Source organism: Macaca thibetana, chromosome 17 (genome assembly GCF_024542745.1).
Source record: "Macaca thibetana thibetana isolate TM-01 chromosome 17, ASM2454274v1, whole genome shotgun sequence".
NCBI lineage: Eukaryota > Metazoa > Chordata > Mammalia > Primates > Cercopithecidae > Macaca > Macaca thibetana.
Window position 1 is genome coordinate 1,912,510 of NC_065594.1, and position 23,496 is coordinate 1,936,005.

Below are 23,496 nucleotides of genomic sequence, written 5' to 3' on the forward strand. Positions count from 1 at the left end.
TAATTAATCAGCAACAGATATTAAATGAGGTATCGTTCAACAGAAACACACATAAAACAAGGTTATGTATCTGTTGGCTGACAAAAATGTTATGACCAGAGGCTCACGGGAACCCAACTTTGTGTTTCCCCCAGGAGCAATGGTTCGGTATTGTAGGAGAGTTTATAGAACTTAACTACCTCAAGTAAAGAGAATCAGCTGTACCTACAAATGCAAATGTACTTCCTCGTGTGGGTGATCTTAGAACTTATTCAGGAAGAACTTGCCACTTCGTTGAGGGAGTCAGACGTGTAAACCAAGAATTATAATGTGGTGTGATGAATGTTATCATAGAATTATAAACAAAAGGGGCTTGGAGAGCTCGCAGGAGGGAGCTTAATTCTAGGAGTAGGAGAGAATGTCAGGATTATTCACAGAGGAGATGGAGACAAACAGGCAGGTGTTCTCAGTAGAGAAAGCTTTTCAGCCAAGAAGGCACCTTTGCTACAGGGTTTAGAAACGTGGAAGCTTCTGGATGTCCCCGGATTCTGTGGTCTTTCCTCTGTCCCTGCCTCATCTGTCTCATCTTGTCTCTGCTTCTGTTTATCCTAGTTGCTACTAGAGGCATCTTCGCTGACATTTCGAGAGTCCTCCCCTGTCAGCATCAACAGCCCCTCTGGGGCTGTTGTCCAGCGTCCTGGCCCGAGAGATGCCCTCCCTCCTTACAAAGCGGAGTGGGAACCACTGTCCTAGGCCAGCTTTGGCAGCGGCCTGGTCGCCTCACCCCTTCTGAATCCCCCTCACCATGGACTGACTTGAACTTGCACAGAAACATCATTTGTCAGCCTGCTGGCCTGGTGTGCCTCAGTGGCACTGTGACAACCGGCCGAGAAAAATGTCCGCATCCCTGATACCCCGTTGCAGAGGGCTTCCCCCGAGGACTAAAAGGTTATGGTGCTAAGTGTGAGAACCACGCTCAGAGCTGTCTTTCTTCATGCTGTCTGTAAATGCTTACAATCCTGAAACTGGCTGATTCCCTTTGCATCTTTTTTTTCTTGGTAATTCTTCATTGCAATCTCTGTTGAAGTTTGCTGCTTCTATGTAATGAGGTGCCCCAAGCTCAATGCAGTATTCTAAGAACAGACTTGCCAGTGTCATACCAAAGACATCCTTGTCCCCATGGTGTGTAGCGTGATTGTTTTGCTGTAGCCCCGAATTATTTTTGCCTGTTTAGCTGCCATGTTGCGTTGTGCGTTCGCACATAATCAGCTGTCCGCTCTCAGCTTTAGGTTCTCCTGCTCTCTTCCTTTCTTTCCCCCTCCCCACTTTGCTTCCTCCCTTTCTGTTTCCCTGAAACCTTCTTTCATTTTCCATATGAATTTCTGTGTTTCAGATACTTTTCTTCTGGTTGTGTTGATTTGGCTTGTATTCTTTTTCCTTTTTTCTCTGTGTCTTTCAAGCTGATTTTCATTCTGCAGTGTTGTGATGGGAGACTCTAGTCTATACTTGCATGCTGACCAGTTGCAACTTGGAGATGAAGCATGGTTAGTGGAAACGCAGGCCCCGGAATCACCACTTTGTCGCTCACTGACCCTGTAGCCGTGGGCAATCTTCTCACTGTTTCTGAGCTGAGGCTGTAGAATGGGCTAATGATAGACACTTCATAGCTGGGCTGTGAGGATTAGAGAAGATGACGCCTACAAAGTGGCCCATGTAGTGCTTGGCTTTTGTGTCTGCTCAGCATAGGCTCGTGCTCCCAAGCGTGTGGTAGTGACGGAAATGCTGTACTCAGGCGAGAGACACACTGACACTGTTTCTTGCGAGTTTGAATTCTGAAATTAAGACCCATGACACGGCCTCCGAAGATAAATAAAAAATTTCCTTCAGGTCAAAACATGACATTCCTCAAATTATATGTTAAAATGTCCACAATAAAGCCTTATTTACCAAGATTAATTTTACATACTTTATTCTCATATGCTGCTCATGATTATTTTATCTGCTCAATTAAAGAAATTTATGAGGGGTTTGTTTATTTGTGATTATACTTATTATTTTTTAAATGGTGAACTCACAGGCTGCCATAGCACCCAAAATGCTGTCATCAAAGACGGTCTCTTAGGGTTAAGGCACAATTTTTAAAACGGTGCATGTCAGCATATTCATTTGGTGTCTTGGAGGAATGGAATGACCAGATGGTCAGGTCACCTTATCCTTGAGAGAATTAGACATAGCCTACCGCAGTGTTGAGGAGGGGAAGGGCCATTTCTATTGATCTATCAAAAGGTGGAGTCAGCATAAGGATTGATTTCCGGAGAAATCAGGGCTGACGTGAGTATACTGGGGGCTAGGAGTTGGGGCCCAAGGAGTGGGGAGGGTGCCAGGGACGGCGTCATCTCCCTTGCATTCTTGCTTAGGACTTCTCTGTGGGTATCAGGTGGACATGGTGGTGCTGAGGGGACATGGGCATCCGCTGTGGGTGTCTGAGAAATTCAAGAGCCACATAGAAATATATAGTGTCCAGGGATCCCTGGCATCATTGATCTTCAGGGTGCGTCTTCTCTGCCTGATGCTCATGTCCAGCTGCTCCCCCAGATTTGAGTGTCCTATGACGTTGCTAACTTTTTGTTTTCTTACGGGATTTGGCTTTTTTTCCCAGTAGGTTCTCTTTGGGCAGTTCATGGTGTAGGGTTTATTGGTCAAGCAGACAGCTCATGAATGAGCCCTGTCTGTTGAGGCCAACGTTGGGAAGAGGATGTGGCAGGCCCCACAGTGCAAGGAAGTAGCGATGCCTTGGAGAACTGTATCCTCCCAGTGGTCTCCCAGGGAAGAGAAGGAGAGCCCCTCGGGCCAAAGTGGCTGTCTTCTTCCCTGTCCTTTCCTCCTTGAAACAGCAATCTCATTCTCTGCCAGCTTCTGGAAGCATGAACTCAGTCTGTGCTTTCCATCCTCTGCCCCTCCCTGCTGCAGTGGGCAGTGATGCAGCCCATTTCTTTCGGTTTCTTTCCCTGTTTTCCAACTGCACCGGACTCTCTTTTTTCATTTCCTGTTCAATACGTCCTTCCAGAGTTACTGTGGATAACTTCGCTTTCCACATTTTGATGTTTCCAAGACTGAATCACTAGAATCTTAGACTTACAGGGACCTTAGACATCGTAGTCCAATTTCTTCATTTTCACAGAGGAGAAAATGGAGCCCTGGGAATGTTAATCAGCTCACCCACAGTCTCCGGATTGGGTGTCTGTGTCGCTGGAAGGTCAGCGTGCCTCTGCTAGGGACACTCTGTGCGTCTTTTAGGTTTTCAAAATCTGTCTTTGAGCTTATGCTGTCGTTGTATTTGTTAATCTTTCATTTTCTGTCATTTTATTTCTACAGATCATGTGCTGAATTTAGTCTGCTTTCTCTATCGTAGAAAGTCTGGTACATTAAAAAAAAGTTCTGCCTCCTCCAGTATCTCCCATGATTATCATGGGAACAAAGTAGATGCAGTCAATTGTCTTTGTAGAATGTCTTTCTTGAATCCTTATTTCCGTAATTTTACCTCTCAGCCTTTTAGCTTTCCATTTCTCCTCCGTTGTCTGCCAGTCTGATCCTTCAAGGGCATTCAACTCTCAGCTTTTACTGAGTAATATTTAATTTGAAGTATTTTCAGCTTTTGTGTGTCTTCGATGTGCATTTTAAGTGATCATTGAATTATATTACTACTCTTACCAGATACTAGTCTATAGGGGAAAAATGTTACATGTGATTTTTTTTTTTTCAACTTGGTGTTGTAAGGTGTTAAATTTGATGAATTTTTCCTGTAGGTTTGTTTATGGAATGATTAAATGTACATTGGCTAAACATTAACACAAGCAAAAATGCTTCTCAAAGTAAATATTACACTTTGAAAATTTGAATTCTGTTATTCCCTGAGCAAGACTTTCTTTCCTCTGTGGGAATACCCCTCTGAACATGTGTTAAAAGTTTATGAGCTAATATGATTTGCTAAACAAACATTCATTTTTATAGGCAGCTTCCAAGGAAGGCCTCTCAGTCGTCTAGTTTGTTCTGTGGTATATTTGGCAGGTTCTGTCCTTGGCAGCAGACTAGGTACCACATGGTTGGTGAGCATGCAGCACTGAAGATGTGTGTGTGCATGTGTGCGTGTGTGTGTGTGTGTTTGTGTGTATGTGACTAGATTCAGCCTGGGACCCCTATCATTGAGTTCCCAAATACTGACGTAAGCAGCTTCTGGGAAAGGGTCTTTTCTGTTTTCCTTTTGTATCTTAGGTGGAGGAGGAGGGGAGAGAATTTAGGAATTCTTAGTTTCCTATATACTTTGATGAGACAAAATGCAAAATGGCCTGCCGACTTGATTCATTTTGTGTATGTGGACCAGACACAACTGATTCAATTGTTCCCACAATTCTGGTGGCAATTTTGACAGCCAGGAATGTGGATATAAAAGCAGGCCCATCTGGAATACTGGGGAATTTAGAGGTTTTGGAAAACTGGCTTAAGGTGAGCCATATTGGGTTGGGTCTGGGTCGGAGCTTCTCATGAAATAAATAGTGTCCTCTTGCCTGGTGTCTCTGTGTTTGTTGCTTTCTGTCTAGTTGGGGACTTCTCCCATGAGAGAAGAGTGAAGAGACCTGGCTGCTGCTTAATGGTCCTTTAGTCATTATATTTAATCACCCTGATCCTTGCAACAACTCCCCTTAAGGCTTTACTGCTAGATTATTAACGAAGAAGAGTACATCTGTACGAGTAATTGTGGTTAAGGGAGGTTTAAAATATCCTGACTGTAATGAACAGTAGATATGAGAATGAATGATTACATTGAAGTCATTAACTTATGAAATGTTTGGGACCTCTGCAGTGAAGTCAGTGTCTGTACAGTTACTGATCCTAAGTTGATGTGTTGTAGTAGTTTACAGCATAGCAGCAAGTAGTCTAAGCAGCCCGTTGAGTAGAATAAATGCAACCATGTGGACAAAACGACACCATAGGTTTATTAATATGGAAATTATGTTTTAAAATAACAGCATGGCATAAGTCTATACGTTTTCAATCACTCTTACTAAGTCTTGACTTTTGAACCAACTCTGGCTTCATGTTTTAAGTGGGCATAGATACGAATTGAGCATCATGTTGCCCATGTGGATTATACATTTTCAAATTGTCTCATATTTTTAAATAGTGTCTGTATAAGTTTATGTCTTATAACATTCCTAAGCATTCTCTGGGCTGTACTATAATTTTCACATTATTATCTCATACTTTGGTTTTAATAGGATTGGTAAAAGTTTTGAAGTTTTAATTTCAGTTTTTCCCACCGCTTGGAATTTGATGATATAAAATGAAAAGAGGTTTCCATAGTTGCTAACATTCACCAGATTTTGTTCCAAAGCATGGACTTTAGTAGACTTTTGAATTAAATCCACATTCTCCACCCAAGCCTAGTGATATAATCCAACAGTTCAAAGATAGGTATGCCATAAACAGCTATAGTTAAATAATCTAAAAAAAAATTAAAACATGGAAATACAATAAAACAAGAATTGATCACTTTATAGTGGAATACTCTATAAACTGTCTGCATTAGAAACATGTGGTGAGTTTTAAAACATCTGAGTTCTATAATTCTAGAGTGTATAGTTTATTTGAAGGCAGACACGCCCTCCCCCACCCCTTCCCTTCATCCGCACATCTATATAAGAATACAGGTTAATATTTTTTGCTATCCAAATTTGCATTCATTTACTTATTTTTTATTTAGAAAAATGATTGTGGAGTATAAATACATAACATAAATATTTTCACCTCAACTAAATATTGTATCACTAAGTACTGAAGTATGATCGTAAAGAGATTATTTCTGTAGATCTTGCTACTCATTCTAAAACAAAAATCACACATTGGCATAATCCCCAATAAAAGGAAGAAATTATTTAAAAGCATATGTATGATTTAGACGAGTAACACAGTCTTTATAACTTTTCATGATAATTTTAATTTTTAAGGGATCTAAGCTGATCTGTGTGGTATAATTGGTGTAATTGCAGGAACTTAAATGTACCAGTGGTTTTGCAATGTCATGTTTGCACAATCTCATTTAACTTGTTGACTGAAGTTGTATAACCCTCGTGTGTATGAGACAATTGGAATTGGACTCAGCCATCACAAAAAATGCTGGCTGTAGATTATACTGTTTTTCTTTTGTTTGATTTTTAGAGATAGGTTCTCTCTGTTGCCCAGGCTATAGTGCAGTGTCACAATCACAGTTCACTGCAGCCTTATCTCAAGTGACCCTCCTGCCTCAGCCTCCTGCGTAGCTTGGACTACAGGTGTGCACCACCATGCCCAGATAATTTTTTGTTTTGTAGAGATAGGGACTCACTGTGTTTCCCAGGCTGGTTTGAACCCCTGGCCTCAAGTGATATTTCTGCCTGGGCCTTCCAAAGTGCTGGGGTTACAGGCATGAGCTGCTGTGTCTGGCTAATTATACTGTTTTAAATTGAATAATTCGCTTTATTTTCTAAGTTACGTGTGTGTGTGTGAACGATGCTCTAATAGCCTGCTAGGAAAATAGGGCAATGTTAACTGGCAGTGAAAAGGTCAGTTCAATTTCTTAGCATATTTACTTTTTTAAAAGGGGGGTTTCCATATTCTTTAAAAAAGTAATAAAATGAGAATCTTTTCTTAAGCACTGAAAACAATTTCATGTTTCATTCTTAGATAGTGATACCTCTACCACTGTGGAATTTTGTTCATGATTGCTATTCTCTTGCCCTCTCCACTTATTCCTCCTGCAGATAAATAGAATTACTCAAAAATTACATTTGGAAATAGAGAGACACATCTTTTTACTCTGCTTAGTGAAAAGTGAAAAGTGGAAGGGCCTGGTCCCAAGAGTGTGGTGGCTGTGCTAGGTAGGGCTCCTGGAAACTTCTTGGTCTGGTGGCTTCATTACATAATAACAAGATCCTGTGGCACAGACCAGGTGCAAATTGCTTCACATCTGGGCCTTGCTGTCCCATGTATTTAACTGGAAAAGTTGCATTTGCTGTTTTCTAAGGTTTATTCAGGTTCTAAGATGTTGAGATGTTATTGTGATATTAACAACACGGTTGTTGCCTGGGAGCTTCCTCGGTGTTCAGCACTGCTCTCTGGTTGGATCTCTGTCACAGCTCTGCCTCAAGACACTTATTACTAACCTGTTTTAAAGGTGAGGTTACTGAGACTTGGAGAGGTGAGAGAACCAGTTGTAAAGCCCTGCAGCTAGTGACAGTGAAGCTGGGATAGGAGCAGGCTTCTCACTCCAAAGTCAGGCTTTCCTGTCACATAAACTCATTATCTTCTGCTGGGATTTTTGTGTATCTGTTTCTGATCCAAGAAAAACCACTGTGCTGTGGGTATGAGATGTATGCAGAGGAAGTACATGCTGGCACCTCACTCGTGGCTCAGAAAGGAGGAGGAAGTGTTCTACATTTAAAATAAAGTTCAATTTCATAGTATTTGTAGGTGATGTGATTTCCTGCTGCAAAAAAGAAAGGTTACTTTGAATTCCTTTTTCTTGTCCCTTGTAGAACTAAAGGCTCATCCAATCCCATCTTTTGGTCTATTTTATTAATGATAAAATAAAGGCACATATTTGTTTAGAAATTTCACTTAATTACAGCAAACCGAAACCAGCTATTTTTAGCCAGGAATGATCTTGCCTGTGAGGAGACTATCATGCAAATGGAAGTAAGGACTAAAATAGCCATCAATGTCTTTAACACACTTAAACTTTTATCAGTTTCAATAGAGACGAGAGGGAAGTCACATTCAGCCCCATCTCCCCAGCGTAGGAGGAGGTTGAGTTTCCCCAGAAGAGCACCCCTCTAGGCCGTGTGCAGAGGAGGGTGCAGGAGTGCCTCTCTCCCGTGCACCCCTCCTGTGGGGTGGAGCTGCTTCTCCTGGCCACCCTCAGATGAGAGTAGTCCAGTTTGGGGTGGGGTTTGGTTTCTACGATTGATTCTGTCCCTGTGAACCCAGCACCAGAGGTCTAAAGTTTTCCCATCCTTTTTGTCCTTGCCTGATGCATTGTTTTTCCTTTCTGCTTCCCCCCATTTCAGCTCACTTAGCACAACTTGACCAGTGAGATAGTATTTTGCTGAAAAAACCTACTCAGTGCTTCCAGACACGTAGAAGAGCACCTATCAGGAAGTGCCAGCTCTCACAACCTCTGAGTGTGGTTTAAGCCTTTGGATTAGAGAAGAGACCTAGAAAAGGTGGCCTCACGATGGGCTATTGATTGGTTTTGTCAAATTCTCTTCCTTTGTCCTCTCCTTTGCTCTCCTGACTTACTCTGCAAGGAGTTGGGAATGATGCATTCTACCCAACTGATACCTGTGAATTCATTGTATTAAACTGTGTCCTTAACTACATACATGGAAAGAGAACATCTGTATTTTCGTGATGTATAAAGTTTACTGTCTGTCCCGTGGGTCTGCATGACAGAAACGGATGCCCTTATCTGTATTTGCTTATTTGTTTTCTTATTTATATAAGGCGCCAGGTAGGTAAGAGAAAAGAAACTATTTCTAACAAGTTATTTTCATGTTTACTGTTTTAAACACTAAAGAGACTGATTTTAAAAGTTTCAGTTGAACAGTGAGAAGAGCGAAAAGGCCAGTAAGTCCAGTCACCCTTATTTCTCTAGGGGCCAGCTTCGATGCACACATTTTTGCCTGGGGCGTGTTCACGGCTTTGGGATGTGGGGTGTGTGTGTGTGTGTGTGTGTGTGTGTGTGTGTGTGTGTGAGTGTGTTATTTTTGTTGTTACTGCCCATGAGTCTTGCAACCCCAGGAGCCCTCGGTTGTGGGGTTCAACTGGACCCCAGCTTTCATAACGCTCAAGAAGAGAAGGTGCCGTCCATCTGGGGAGAGGCAGAGCCTTTCTGATCTGGATCAGTGTACGTTTCTTCTTGGTATCTGTGAACCTGAGAATGTAGCTTTTTTAGTTAAGGGTCTCTTCTTCTATCTAAATTCAAGGGAAAGGAAGGCCAGGATATTTGCTTTTACTTTGGGTTCAGGAAAACTCACTCAGTCATGATAGAGGCATTATGTTTTAAAATGTAGACTGAGAATTAGGATTCTGCATTAGAATTCTCCCAGGGGCCTGTTACTAATGCATATTTTGAGAATTGCTGAATCAGAGTTTTAAAGGTTTGGGGCTCAGAAATCTGCATCTTGAAAAGGCATCTCAGGTGATTCTGCTGCACACTGAATGAAGTTTAAAAACCACTCAGAGAGAGTAGTAAGTAAATGCTGCTGCTAAAAAGGGCAGAAAATATCTGACCTCACTGGTCATGTTGCTAATGTTGATCTCTGCAGCAGGTACTTTATAAAATATATACTGGTGTTAAAGCCGTTATCTGAGCCTTGCCACGGGCATAGGCTCTCCCTCTCAGTGTGGTCACCACATAGCTGCTCTAGGAAAAATGGGAACAACGTATCACATTAGGTGTTCCTTGCATTTGACTCATTCAAATGATTGTATATGCAACAGTTTAACTAGAAAATGTTTAGACTCTTGCGCTTTAGTCATTATGAGTTAGAGATTAGAATGTAGTTACATTTGTAGGGTTAGGCAGTTTTTGCAAAATGCATTAAAATGGGTAAAATGGGCTAAAACATCAGTATTTTCTCATGGGGGTTATATTGTGTAGCAACGGAATGTTACTTTTAATACAGAATGTAGCTAATTTTGCAACATTTATCTTTTAAAAAAAATTTTAATTTTTAGTTCTGGGGTACATGGGCAGGATGTGCAGGTTTGTTAATAGGTAAACGTGTGCCAAGGGGGTTTGCTGCACCTGTCAATCCATCACCTAGGTATTAAGCCCAGCGTGCATTAGCTATTTTTCCTGACGTTCTCCCTCTTTTTCTCTTTACAGGAAAAACTAACCCAAGAGTGTGTATTCAGAGAACAGTTCGAAGAAAACTGGTACAATACGTACTCATCAAACCTATATAAGCACGTGGACACTGGAAGGCGATACTATGTTGCATTAAATAAAGATGGGACTCCGAGAGAAGGGACTAGGACTAAACGGCACCAGAAATTCACACATTTTTTGCCTAGACCGGTGGACCCGGACAAAGTACCTGAACTGTATAAGGATATTCTAAGCCAAAGTTGACAAAGACATTTTCTTCACTTGAGCCCTTAAAAAGTAACCACTATAAAGGTTTCACGCAGTGGGTTCTTATTGATTAGCTGTGCCATCACATCACTCCACTGTTGCCAAACTTTGTCGCATGCATAATGTATGATGGAGGCTTGGATGGGAACATGCTGATTTTGTTCTGCACTTAAAGGCTCCTCCTCCTGGAGGGCTGCCTAGGGCCACTTGCTTGATTTATCATGGGAGAAGAGGAGAGAGAGAGAGACTGAGTGCTAGGAGTGTGTGTGTGTGTGTGTGTGTGTGTGTAGCGGGAGATGCGGGCGGAGCGAGAGCGAAAGGACTGCGGCCTGATGCATGCTGGAAATAGACACGCTTTTACATTTCTGATCAGTTGTACTTCATCCTGTATCAGCACAGCTGCCATACTCCGACTCATCAGGATTCTGGCTGGTGGCCTGCGCGAGGGTGCGGTCTTTCTTAGAAGACTTTCAGTTAATTCTCACTGGTATCATCCCAGTGAACTTAAAGCAAAGACCTCTTAGTTAAAAAAAAAAAAGAAAAAAAAAAAAAAAAAAGAAAAGAAAAAGAAAAAAAAAAGTTAAATTTATTTATAGAAATTCCAAAGGCAACATTTTATTTATTTTATATATTTATTTATTATATAGAGTTTATTTTTAATGAAACATGTACAGGCCAGATAGGCATTTTGGAAGCTTTAGGCTCTGTAAGCATTAAATGGCAAAGTCTGCTATGAACCTGTGGTAAATTCATGCAAGTAGATATAATGGTGCATGGATATGAGAAACTCTGATGACCCTAATGTACTAAAGGCGACAATCTCTTTTGTGCCCATATTATTGTAAACTTATGCACATCGCTCATGACACTGAGTATTCACTCTTCAGACTGCTTGTTTCATAGCTTATCCCAGAGGATTAAAGATAAACTGGGTCTCAAACTTCGATTCTGTGTCTGCAATATTTCCTCTCTCATAAGTGACTCCACTGTTGTAGCTTCATGGTTGGAAAATATGAGGGTTGGTATATGTCTTATTTGTTCAAATCTATCGCAGAATATACCAAAGCTAAATAATAACTATGCTTTTATTTTAGCCGATCTCCAGAATGACAGTATTAACATCAAACATTGTATTGATTTAGAATTCTCAAAAAAGGAAAAAAAAGTATGTAGCACAGACTATTTTTTTTAAGACGTAAGAATCAGATTAACGGGATCATACTTATAAACATGTTTTGGTTCCCTTGGCTATCAAATATGAAATTATAGAAGGATCATAGGGGTCATTGTAACATCTTTTAGAGAAAATGGCTTTCAGTGTGAACTGTCCTAATTACGTGGTAATAGCACCCTTAGTAAAACTTGCAAAATGAAACTAATACATCGTTATCAATAATGACAATGAGGGGGAAAGTATTACACTTGTTGACTGTGTTTTGTTTTTTAAAATGGTCTCCACAAGCGCTCAATTTTTTTAGCGGGGGTGTTACTATATAGAATATCTTTTACAAGGCTTTTATAACATTTTATGCTGAAAAGCATAAGAATACGTATTTCTTTAGTAGCAATAATTTTGGAACTTGCCCTTGGGCAAGCGAGACTATTTCTTACTATATACTAAGGAGAAAAGAGCCAAATTCTTAAAGCAATATTTAAGAAAAAAGGAAATTTATAACAAATTCTCATCTACATATGACACTTTCTAGCCAGGTGTGTTGAGAAGTGGAAAGTGACAGTTTAAACATGGAACTAATTTTAAAATTTACTATTCAAACTTTGTTTTTTTCTGATGCACATTCTCTATGAAAAATAAAAGTGTGTCACTGGTGAGTGACAGCTGTTACGAGCTAGAAGCGCATGACTTACTGTTGTGACGATGTCTTGCCTTTCTGTGGTCCAAGTTGGAGTACATGGCAATGCCCGCCTGCTGATGTGCATTACGGAAAATCTAAGTCTAATATTTGGAATTAAGAGATATTTTAGGGGGAGGGGACAGAAGCAATGTAAAATAGTTGATTTATGATAAAGCTCAGAATGTCCTCTTCATTTATTTTCTTTTTTTTTTTTCCTTTCTAAACAGAAACTGCATTTAATTCCAAAAAGTAGTTATTCTTATTTATTATTTAACCCTTTGCTGCTGCTAAAATGTGCACATATTCAGGCTTTAGTTTTTCCAAAAGGCATTTTTTTTCTTTTTTTGGCTGAAAAATATTAAACATTTGACCACAGGGAAGAATCAAGTTTCTAGGATATCATAGGTATACTATGTAGCACTGAAAAAATTGATTTTAGGCGACAGCCAAAAGTAGTCTTAAAAGTAGCATGAGACCTTAGATAATCGACCTAAAAGAAAGAAATTTGTGAAAAAGACTAAAATCTTCATGCATTCCTAGAAAATGCTACTTTAATGTCTACTTTTGGAGTTAATTTTGTTTTGGTACTTTTTTTTTTTAAGACAAGCAAAATGTTATATGCTTTTGGCAATTGATACAATAAACTGTAATGGTCTGTAAATAAATAAATATTGACTCATGCGATTTATGTAATAGTCGAACCGGGAGAGTGGATGGCTCAGGGTTTTGACGTGGGCATTATCTGTTGGGCGGTAGAGTGAGTCATCCTCAGCTCACGGGTTTGCATCCAGTTCTTGTCTTAAGAGACCCAAAACCCAGTGAATGGCAGCCCTGAGCCACTGTGGAATGGGGCTTCTGGTTTCACAAACAGATGCTTCGATAGCCAAACCACTGTCTTGTTGGTGCCAACACTTGCACCATGGTCAAAGACTTACCGAGCATGGCCCGAACAACTTTCCCATCTGTCATGCAAATGTCCCCAAGCAGTGGTGAAGGACATGCCAGGTCAGTGTTGGGGAACCTGCCCTGCCAGGTCCTGTTTTGTAGATACACAAATGGCTTCCTTCTGGTGTTTTTATTCTATCTCATCTCGTTAACACTACAACCTTGTGTTAGTTACTTGATAATCTGTAATTGTATGTAAATACATACAGGATTATGTAATTTGTGTAAATACATAATTACAGAGTTTTGAAAACTGGTATTTTTTACTTGATGTCCATTTTGGAGCTGCTTCAGATTCTGTGCCTGCGTGAGCCAGTGGAATTTAAAAAGCATATTCTCCTTGCTCTTACAGCTGGGCTGTGTGTTGAGGGGTTGAGGGTTATGGGGGATGGAGGGGAAGGAACAAACATATCCAGATGTCTTATCTCTGTAAGTGTTCAATGAAGAAGCAAGTAATGTTCTGGGATGAAGATTTATGAACTTGGAGCAAGCGAAGCTAAGTGTGTGTGCACATTTACGTGGATGGGTGAATGGACAAAGGCATATTGTTTGAGGTCAGATTCTGTTTGCTGCCTCACTTGACCTTGAAATGTGCCAAATTTAGACCCACTGTTTGTGGTCACTTGCAAGAAAAAGCAATGAAATGGTGGGGGTGGGGGAGTATGCCAGATGAATTAGAAAGAAACATTAGCCACCAAGGCCTTCTCAGATGTACGTGTGTATACATGTGGCCTACATGCTCTATGACACCCACATGTATCCATAGACATTTCACATTTTAAAATTTATGTTTTATTCTTAAAAGTGGAATGGGGAGGAATTATAACAATACATCGTGTTGACTTCTTTAGTACACAGTCCAGAATTCAGGCCTTCAGGTTTGTAGGATGGACCCTGGCCACAGAATGTTTGGTGACAAATGTGTGAATAAATGGCACAAAGTGTGATTTGTGCTTTTTACTTGCCGCATGCTTCTATCGTTTCCCTTGAGGTCTTTAGAAAAAATTTTTTGATGTACCCTTCATTAGAGAGGAACATGCAAAAATAAGAAATAGACACTTCTATACTTTTCTTTTGGAAGAAATTGAAAACGAATATTCTTAGTGTGTATTCTCCACCAGCTTAGTCACCGGGTTGCTAGACAGACTCTTAGGTCAGCCAGTTATGAGGCCTCTTTGCCGTTTGGGTTAATGGGAAAAGAACATTCGTCCTTAAAATTCTCATTATTCTCCAACCATATTCCAGGTTATATATTGGAAAATATTTTAAAAATTTAATTTTAATTTAAAAATTTGTAGGCATAGGCCAGGCGCGGTGGCTCACGCCTGTAATCCCAGCACTTTGGGAGGCCAAGGCAGGCGGATCACAAGGTCAGGAGATCGAGACCATACTGGCTAACACGGTGAAACCCCATCTCTACTAAAAATACAAAAAATTAGCTGGGCGTGGTGGTGGCACCTGTTGTCCCAGCTACTTGGGAGGCTGAGGCAGGAGAATGGCGTGAACGCGGGAGGCAGAGCTTGCAGTGAGCAAAGATCACACCAGTGCACTCCAGCCTGGGTGATAGAGCGAGACTCCGCCTCAGAAAAAAAAAAAAAGCAAAAAAAAAAAAAAAAAAAAAACTGTGGGCATAACTGGACATCTGAATAGCCTTTGGCAAACTGTGCTCTTGCTATTTTTTTTTTTCCTGTCCCTTTCTGAACATCCTTCTAGCTCTGCTGTTTTGGTTGTTATTCCCATTGATATTAGTAGACTTAGGAAAATCTGGAATTAAAAGGAGTTAAAAGAAAAAGTTGTGTATGAGAGCATTCAGAACTGAACGACCGGTGCTGCCCTCCTCACTCTGGGGAAGGGCATTACCGACAATGTTCAAGGCCCAGCTTGGAGAAACTTATTTTTGGGAGCACTCAGCGCAGGCTTCTTCCTTACCATTTTGTGGGATGTTGCAAAACGTTCTCTAAGTTTCTCCTAGCTGTTGCCTCTCGCTCCTAGTGTATACACAGGCACAGGGTTGCAGCCTGGTGAAATTTCTGTTTCTTACCACTTACTAATAAGAGGGCTCTTCCTGGTCTGTGAAGATACTAGAATTACAACTCCTGTTCAGAGCGCAGCACTACTCCAGGTGTCCCCTTGCTCTGTGGTTGACCACACTCATCCTCCCTCTTTCCTGCCTGCTTATTTCTCTTCTCAGTCCCTTCCCTCCTTCCTTAATTTCATTATGTGGAGCTGGAGTCAGGTTGAAGAAGACAGACTTGTCACTGGTGGTACACACACAGTTTAGATAAATAGACATCATGGTGCGTTGTGATGAATACTGGGATAAGGAAGGTAGTGGGGGCTGTGGAAAGTAAGTTGCATGCAATCCGGACTTATGAGGGTCCAGGGATGTGATGTTTACGGTGAAATGCAAAGAACGAGAAGGGCAATGGAAAAGAGAGCTATAGATTCTCTGGCGTTCTATGTGTGTCCAGAAAGTGCTGTGTCCCTGGTGAATTTGGGCTCATTCTATCTTTGGTGTTTCCCAGATAACCATGGCTGAGCCTGAAGTAAAAGGGACGTAAAAAGCCTGAGGTAAAAAGTGCTGGCTGATGGGCCAGCTTTGGTCTTGCAGGGTTTCCTAAGCCTTGTGTGGGGGTGTTGGCTCATGGAGACAATCAGAACACAGTCATTGCGTCAGATCAGCTCTGTTGCCTTGGGCTCACCTGTGGCCTCCTTCAGAATGCTGTTGTGTTGTTCTTGGTTTCTTTCCAGAGAAAGGTTATCCTACTCATTTTTGTTTTAATTTAATTTAATTTTTTGAGGCAGGGTCTCACTCTGTTGCCCAGGCTGGAGTGCAGTGGCACGATCTCTACTCACTGCAGTTTCCGTCTCCCAGGCTCAAGCGATTCTCCCACCTCAGCATCCTGAGTAGCTGGGATTACAGGCACGCGCCAGCACACTTGGCTAATTTTTTGTGTTTTCAGTAGAGATGGGGTTTCACCGTGTTGGCCAGGCTGGTCTCAAACTCCTCGGCTCAAGCGATCTGGCTGCCTCAGCCTCCCAAAGTGCTGGGATCACAAATATGTGCCACGGCGCCCCGCCATGTTTTTATTAATGTTACTTATTTTAATTATCTCTCTCACATTTACCTCATGTCACAGGCAAAATCTGCAGTATAAAAATCATTAAAATATAGGAAAATAAGAGAGGCAAAAATATCATCTTTAAAATATCTGGTTCATTCTTTCAGAAAATGTGTATTGAGTAACTGCTGTATGATATGAAACAGGGCTGGGGATATCGTAGTACAAAATAAGACAACATTCTGATCTTGTTACATAAATACCGTGCTGGATTCTATGTCACTGAATCTGTAGACACGTGGTACCTGCTCAAGAAACTGTGGGAGTGGGATGCCCACGTCCAGAGGAAATGAGGACGCCTCGGCAATTTTTCATGAACTTTGCTCTTCTTCAACTATGTATTTAATATACCTTAATGTGTAAGAACTCAGTTTGAAGCAGCCCTATTCAAGTTCTATTGGTTTAAGTAGGATGGCATTGAAAGATGTCCTCAAATTTGATGATACAGATTGTTTCAGTAAATGAGCGACTGCTTGGCAAAAAATGAGTTTCTTTTGAAATAAACAGAATGTAGGCCAGTCTGTTCTCTGACCTCCCCTTCTTGGGAAAATTCAAGGGGAAAGGCAATGGAATTCCAAGTTTTTCAGTTGTAGATTTGCGCTGTCTTTTAAGGGTATGAGAGCTCAGTGAAGATGTCACCTAGTGGGGCTAAACGGACTGATGGAGCTTGGAAAATGCCTCCTCTCCTCCCATTGAACTCATCTCATTGAAATATCAATGGCCATCTAATATATAGTCATAGGTTTAATGCCAGAGAGATGAAATTGTACATCTTGGTTAGAGAGAGGAAACCTTTCATTTTGCTCATCTTCATCGAATGACAAATCTGTAATTAATCTGTCTCTGGATTCCTTGTGGCTTGCTTTGATTTCCTTTCCTAGTTGTGAGGGTGCCATGGATTCCTACTCTCTTGGGTCTCCCTCTCCCTATCCCATGTTTAAAGAGTAGACATGTTTAGGTTCATATTACAGAATAAGTAGAACTGACAGAGCGTGATGGATGGTCTTTAGAATTGTCTCCGAAGTGTCTTACGATCTTAAATTTGGCTTAGGAAATAATAGTGAATTGAATCAGAGCAGTATTTAAAGCAGGGCATCTTGGCAAGCAAAGAAACTCTCCATTCTTCAGGAGATACTTCATGACTGACACTGGTTGAGTAAAGCCTAAATATTTCCACGATGCTGCCATTCACCTAGCATCTGAAGTGCCATCTGGAGATAGATGAGGGTTATGAATGACTCTTGGTAAGTGGGCACAAAATTAGAAATCAGGCCATTTCTTCTGATTATTTGCTTCAAAGAAGCAACTTAAAATTTTGTAGTGACTCTAATGTGCCTAATGTATGTTTCCTCTTTCTTCCTCTTGGCATATTTCCTATGCAAACAGGCTGAATTCTACTATTTTCATCTCAGAGCATTCATTTTCTTCCAGATGCAAAATGCTTATTTCTTTTAAAATATAGATTATTGGGTGAAAGAGTTGTATTAACAATGCTTTTTGTTGAAGTGGATAAATTCACTTGCCTGAAAATATGGTCCAGTCACCTCTAGTCCCTATCCATCAGCCCAAAAGCAGATTTCTGTGTTTTGGCCCCATTCTGTATTCCATGTGGTCCTAAATGTCTTTCAAAAGTATCAGTACCTTGAAATGGCCAAATTGCATCTCAAACGAGTTATGTCCTAATGAACTGATTTTAATAGAAACTTGGGTTGTATATATTTTTTCAAATATCAAAAGGTCGGCTTATAGGAGAATTAAAATACAAATAGCAAATATTGTAGTATGAATAATAAAGGTTATTTTTGTAGTCATGAATCCTATTTGGTGCCTTTTTAAACAACAACAGCAACAACAAACCTTTAAAAACTGGCCAACAGTTGAGGTTTAGTTTTAGGTAAACCCACGATTTTTTCAACATGTCTGTAATTCCCATATAGCTTAGAACCTGACCAAAATTCAAGTGAAGGGAACTTGTCATTGAAACTTATTAATATATTCAGCAAGCAATTATTGATAAATACTATGTTCTAAGATTATTAAAGTAAAAACATTAAAATCTGTTTTCATGTACAATATGGATATATATTGATCCATATGGTTTTTGCATGCCTCTTGCAGAAGTGAGGTAAACTAATTTTTATGAGCTTTTTTTTATTGTCTTCCTTATGGAGAATATCTCTTCTTGGTGGGGAAAGGGACTGGGATATGACTTAAAGTAGACACCATCTCTTTAAAGTAAGTACTTTAAATAACAGACCTAGATCATTTGGAAATATTTTGTTTCTCATTCAACTGGGTGTTTAAAATTTTTCCCCAAATAATTCCTTCTTGGTTTGATTTTGAATTGTGCTTCTGAAAAATAAAACATACATAAAGTCAATATGCGGTAATTTAGCATACCTTTTGGCATGTTTTATAATGATTAGTTCTACATTTTTAGTTCAGAACAGTAGTTAAGATTCAAAATTCCTATGTGACTATGTGACTGTTTTTATCTCAGAAACATGTGACAGCTTGTCATGAGGCTATCTTATTTGGGAACCACACCCAGTGGTTCTGAGCACGCTCAAGGAACTATATTAAGGAGCATGCAGCAAACGTATGAACAATTATAAATATATTTGATTAGCTGCTACTCTCTAGAAAGGGGCCGTGTACTGATTAGTGCATGAGTTTCAGGAAACTACTAAAGGACAGGGAAAGAACCACCCTAAAATATGAGAGGCAACAGTGCTTGGCACTTACAAAGGGCCAGGAATAGTGCTTGTTCCTACAGCCAGATAGAAAACTTCAAGATTCACAGAGTCCTGGGTAGAGTACAGAGAAGAGTTTTGCCTTGGTTATGGAGAACAATTAGTCCTAAACACTTTTCCAGCCCCACCTAACATATTTTAAAAGCAACACCAAAAAGGATAAAACTATATTCCAGAAGCTCATCCCAGAGCAAATCTCAATATGTTTAGAAATAAAAAAATCCAGCACCCAAGAAGATAAACAATGCCTGGCATCCAACCAAAAGCCAACAGACATGCAAAGAGGCAGGAAAACGTAACTCATACTAAGGAGAAAAAGAATCAATCAATTCAACTTGACTGAATAGGCCATTCTTGTATGGCTATAAAGAGATACCTAAGACTGGATAACTTATGAAGACAAGAGGCTTATTTGGCTCACAGTTCTGCAGCCTATACAGAAAGCATGGTGCTGGCCTCTGGCCTCTGGTGAGGCCTCAGGAAGCTGCCAGTCATGGTGGAAGGTGAAGGGGGATTGGGTGTCTCACATGGTGAGAGTGGGAGCAAGAGAGAGAAAGTGGGGAGGGGAAGTGCTACACACTTTTAAACAACCAGATCTCATGAGAACTTGCTGTCACAAGGCCAGCACCAAGCCATTAGGGATTCACCCCCATAACCCAAACCCCTCCCACCAGGCCTCATCTCCAACTTTGGGGATTACAATTCAACATCAGATTGTGGGGGACAAACCAAACTATATTACCTAGAAATAGAAAGATGTTAGAATAAGTAGAAAAATACATGGAAACAGTTTTTGTAATTATGTTCTACATTTTCAAAGACAGACATGGAAGATACAAGAACAGATTAAAATTTGACTTCTAGAGATGAAAACTACAATGTGTGAGGTGAAAAATACACTAGAGTGTATTTTAAAAATGGCAATTTAGACAAATTTAGGCAAAAGAAAAGATAAATTCTCTTGCAATTACAGCAAAAGAGACTAAAATGAAAAGCAGAGAAAAGATAATTTAAAAATATTGAACCATGGGACAGCTTCAAGTAGCTCAAAATGTGTGTAATGGGAGTCTCCAAAACAGAGGAAACAGAGAAGAGGAGAAAAACGTATTTGGATAAATAATGGTCAGAACATTTCTAAATTTGATAAAAACTGTAGACATACAGATCTGAGATGCCCAATAAACCTCATGTATAAGGAAAATGAAAAACAGAAAACCAACTATACCAACGCACATAATAATCAAATTGCTGACCACCATTGATAAGACAAAATCTGAAAAGCAGCCCTTTAAAAAACACTGCTTACAGAGGAACAAAGTTAAGGATGAGAGATGATTTATTATCAGAGACAATATAAGCAAGAAAGCAGAGTAATATCTTTAGTATCTTTATTAAAGGAGTAGTGTCTTAAAAGTACTAAAAGAACAAAGCTGTCAAAATTCTATATAATATAGAATTACATACCTAGCAACAATATATTTCAAAATCAAAGGTGAAAATTTTTTCTGACATACAAAAACTGAAAGAATTCATCAGCTGACCCTGACATACTGTAAGAAATGTTAAAATTGTAAATGTTGGCCGGGCACCGTGGCTCACACCTGTAATCCCAGCACTTTGGGAGGCCGAGGTGGGTGGATCACAAGGTCAGGAGATCGAGACCATCCTGGCTAACACGGTGAAACCCCGTCTCTTCTAAAAATACAAAAAATTAGCCGGGCGTGGTGGCGGTGCCTGCAGTCCCAGCTACTCGGGAGGCTGAGGCAGGAGAATGCTGTGAACTTGGGAGGTGGAGCTTGCAGTGAGCTGAGATCACGCCACTGCACTCCAGCCTGGGTGACAGAGTAAGACTCCGTCTCAAAAAAAAAAAAAAATTGTTGATGTTAAAAATGTTAAAATGTTAAAATCCTTCAGGAAGAAGGATAAAGATACCACATGAAAATACGGATCTATACAAAGGAATGAGGAACACCAGAAATAACTTCACATGTATTTACGTGAATAAATACATAATATTTTTTCTTTTTATTCAAATCATTTAAAAAGATAATCGACTGTTTAAAAATAACAATGTGATGTGAAATTTATTGCATATGTAAAAGTAAAATAGATGACAGCAATAGTACAAACCTGGGAGGGTGTAAATGAAAACTTATTGTAAGGTTCTCATATTACACCTGAGATGGTATATTACAGTAAGTTAAAAGATGTGTGGTATCAATCCTAAATCAATCACTAAAATAATAAAGAGTTATAACAAGATGATATAGTTAAACCTACCTGTACTAATAATCACATTAAGTGTAAATAGCCTAAGCACCCAAAGGCAGAGATTGTCAGATTTGAAAAAGCAAGACCCAACTGTATGCTGCCTACAAGAGAGACACGTTAAATATCAAGACACAGATAGGATAAAAGTAAAAGAATGAAAAAATACACACCATGCTAACAATAATTAAAAGAAAGCAGGAGTGGCTATGTTAATACCAGATAAGATTATTTCACAGAAGAGAATATTATCAGGGATAAATAAGATCATGTCAAAATAATAAAGGGGTCAATTAATCAATAAAACATAAAAATCCAAAACGTTGTGTACCTAATAAACAGAGCTTTAATGTACATGAAGCAACATGTGATAAAACCTCAAGGAGAAATAGACATCACAATTATAACTTCAGATTTCAATAACCTTCTTCCAATAATTGATAGAACAAGTAAACAACACATTATTAAGAATATAGAATGTTTATACCATACTATCAAACAATATGATCTAATGGATATTTATAGAACACTCCATCCAACAATAGTGTATTACATAGTGTTTTCAAGCACACAAGGAACATTTACCAAGGTATTCTGAGCCATAAAACATATCTCTTGTAAATTTCTTTAAGTTCTTTGTAGATTCTGGATATTAGCCCTTTGTCAGATAGGTAGATTGTAACAGTTTTCTCCCATTGTGTAGGTTGCCTGTTCACTCTGATGGTAGTTTCTTTTGCTGTGCAGAAGATCTTTAGTTTAATTAGATCCCATTTGTCAATTTTGGCTTTTGTTGCCATTGCTTTTGGTGTTTTAGTCATGAAGTCCTTGCCCATGCCTATGTCCTGAATGGATGAGTTCATGTCCTTTGTAGGGACATGGATGAAGCTGGAAACCACCATTCTGATCAAACTATCGCAAGGACAAAAACCAAACAGCGCATATTCTCACTCATAGGCGGGAATTGAACAACAAGAACACTTGGACACAGGAAGGGGAACATCACACACCTGGGCCTGTCGTGGGGTGGAGGAAAGGGGGGAGGGATAGCATTTGGAGATATACCTAATGTAAATGATGAGGTAATGGGTGCAGCACACCAACATGGCACATATATACATATGTAACAAACCTGCATGTTGTGCACACGTACCCTCGAACTTAAAGTATAATTAAAACAAAACAAAACAAAAACAAAAAACAAAAACACATATCTCAATACATTTAAAAGAATTCACAGCAGTATGTTCTCTGGCAATGGAATTCAGTTACTGGACAGATCTGTGGGTAATCCCCAAATACTGGAAACTAAATGGTATCTTTTTACCCAAGGTTCAAAGAAGAAATCAACAGTAAAATTATAAAGTAATTTGAATTGAATAAAAATTAAACTACAATATATCAAAAATTCTAGACCACTGCTAAAGTAAAGACCAATATCCCTCATGAATATGGATCCAGACTTTCCAGTAAAAGAAAGTTTCTTTCTATTACTAATTTATTACAGACACGGTGTCTCACTCCTATCATCCCAGCAGTTTGGGAGACCAAGGCGAGAGGATCACTTGAGGTCAGGAGATTGAGATCAGCCTGGCCAATATAGTGAAACCCCATCTCTACTAAAAATACAAAAATTAACCAGGTGTGGTGGCGGGCGCCTGTAATCCCAGCTACTTGGGAGGCTGAAGCAGAGAATCATTTGAACCCAGGAGGTGGAGGTAACTGTGAGCTGAGATCACACCACTGTGCTCCAGTCTGGGTGACGGAGAGAGACCCTGTCTCAAAAAAAAAAAGAAAGAAAGAAAGAAAGAAAGAAACTTTCTCAACCTGATAAATGGTGTCTATGAGAAACCTACAGTGAACATCATACTTATGAAAGAATGAGTGCTTTACTGCAAAACTCAGGGAGATGACAGACATGTGTACTTTTATCACTCTTACCAGCATTTGTACTGGAGATCTAGACAGTGTGATAAGGCAAGATAAAGAAATAAAAGACATCCAGATGATAAACTAAGAAGAAAAACTGTCTTGTTTTTTTGCAGATGGCATGATCATGTATGTAGAAAATTTGATAGAATCTACAGAGTTGCTACTGGAATCAAAAAGAGAGTTTAGCAAGGCTTCTGGAGCAAGAACAATCAATTGTACAAAAAACAACTGCATTTCTACATACTATCAATAAACAATTGGATATTGAAATAAAAGTACCATTTAATAGGATAAGAATGAAATAGAGATGAGAAATGACAAGAGATGTTCAAGGCCAATTATATTGCAAACTACAAAACATGGCTGAGATAAATTGAAGAAGGTCTAATAAGTGGAGAGATATATCATGTTTATATGTTGTTGTCATGTCAATTTCCTTAAAATAGATCTATATCTCTAAGGTAATTCCAGTC

General features: G+C 39.6%; 1 protein-coding gene across 1 annotated transcript in view; it reads left to right on the forward strand.

The window, feature by feature from the left end:
- FGF9 (fibroblast growth factor 9) overlaps window positions 1-13,207 on the forward strand; it is a 33,226-nt gene extending 20,019 nt beyond the window's left edge. The window contains exon 3 of the mRNA XM_050766510.1: window positions 9,905-13,207. Within this exon, the coding sequence (XP_050622467.1) occupies window positions 9,905-10,150 (246 nt within the window). The 3' untranslated portion in view covers window positions 10,151-13,207. The remainder of the gene's footprint in view (window positions 1-9,904) is intronic.
- Window positions 13,208-23,496: the final 10,289 nt, after the last annotated feature.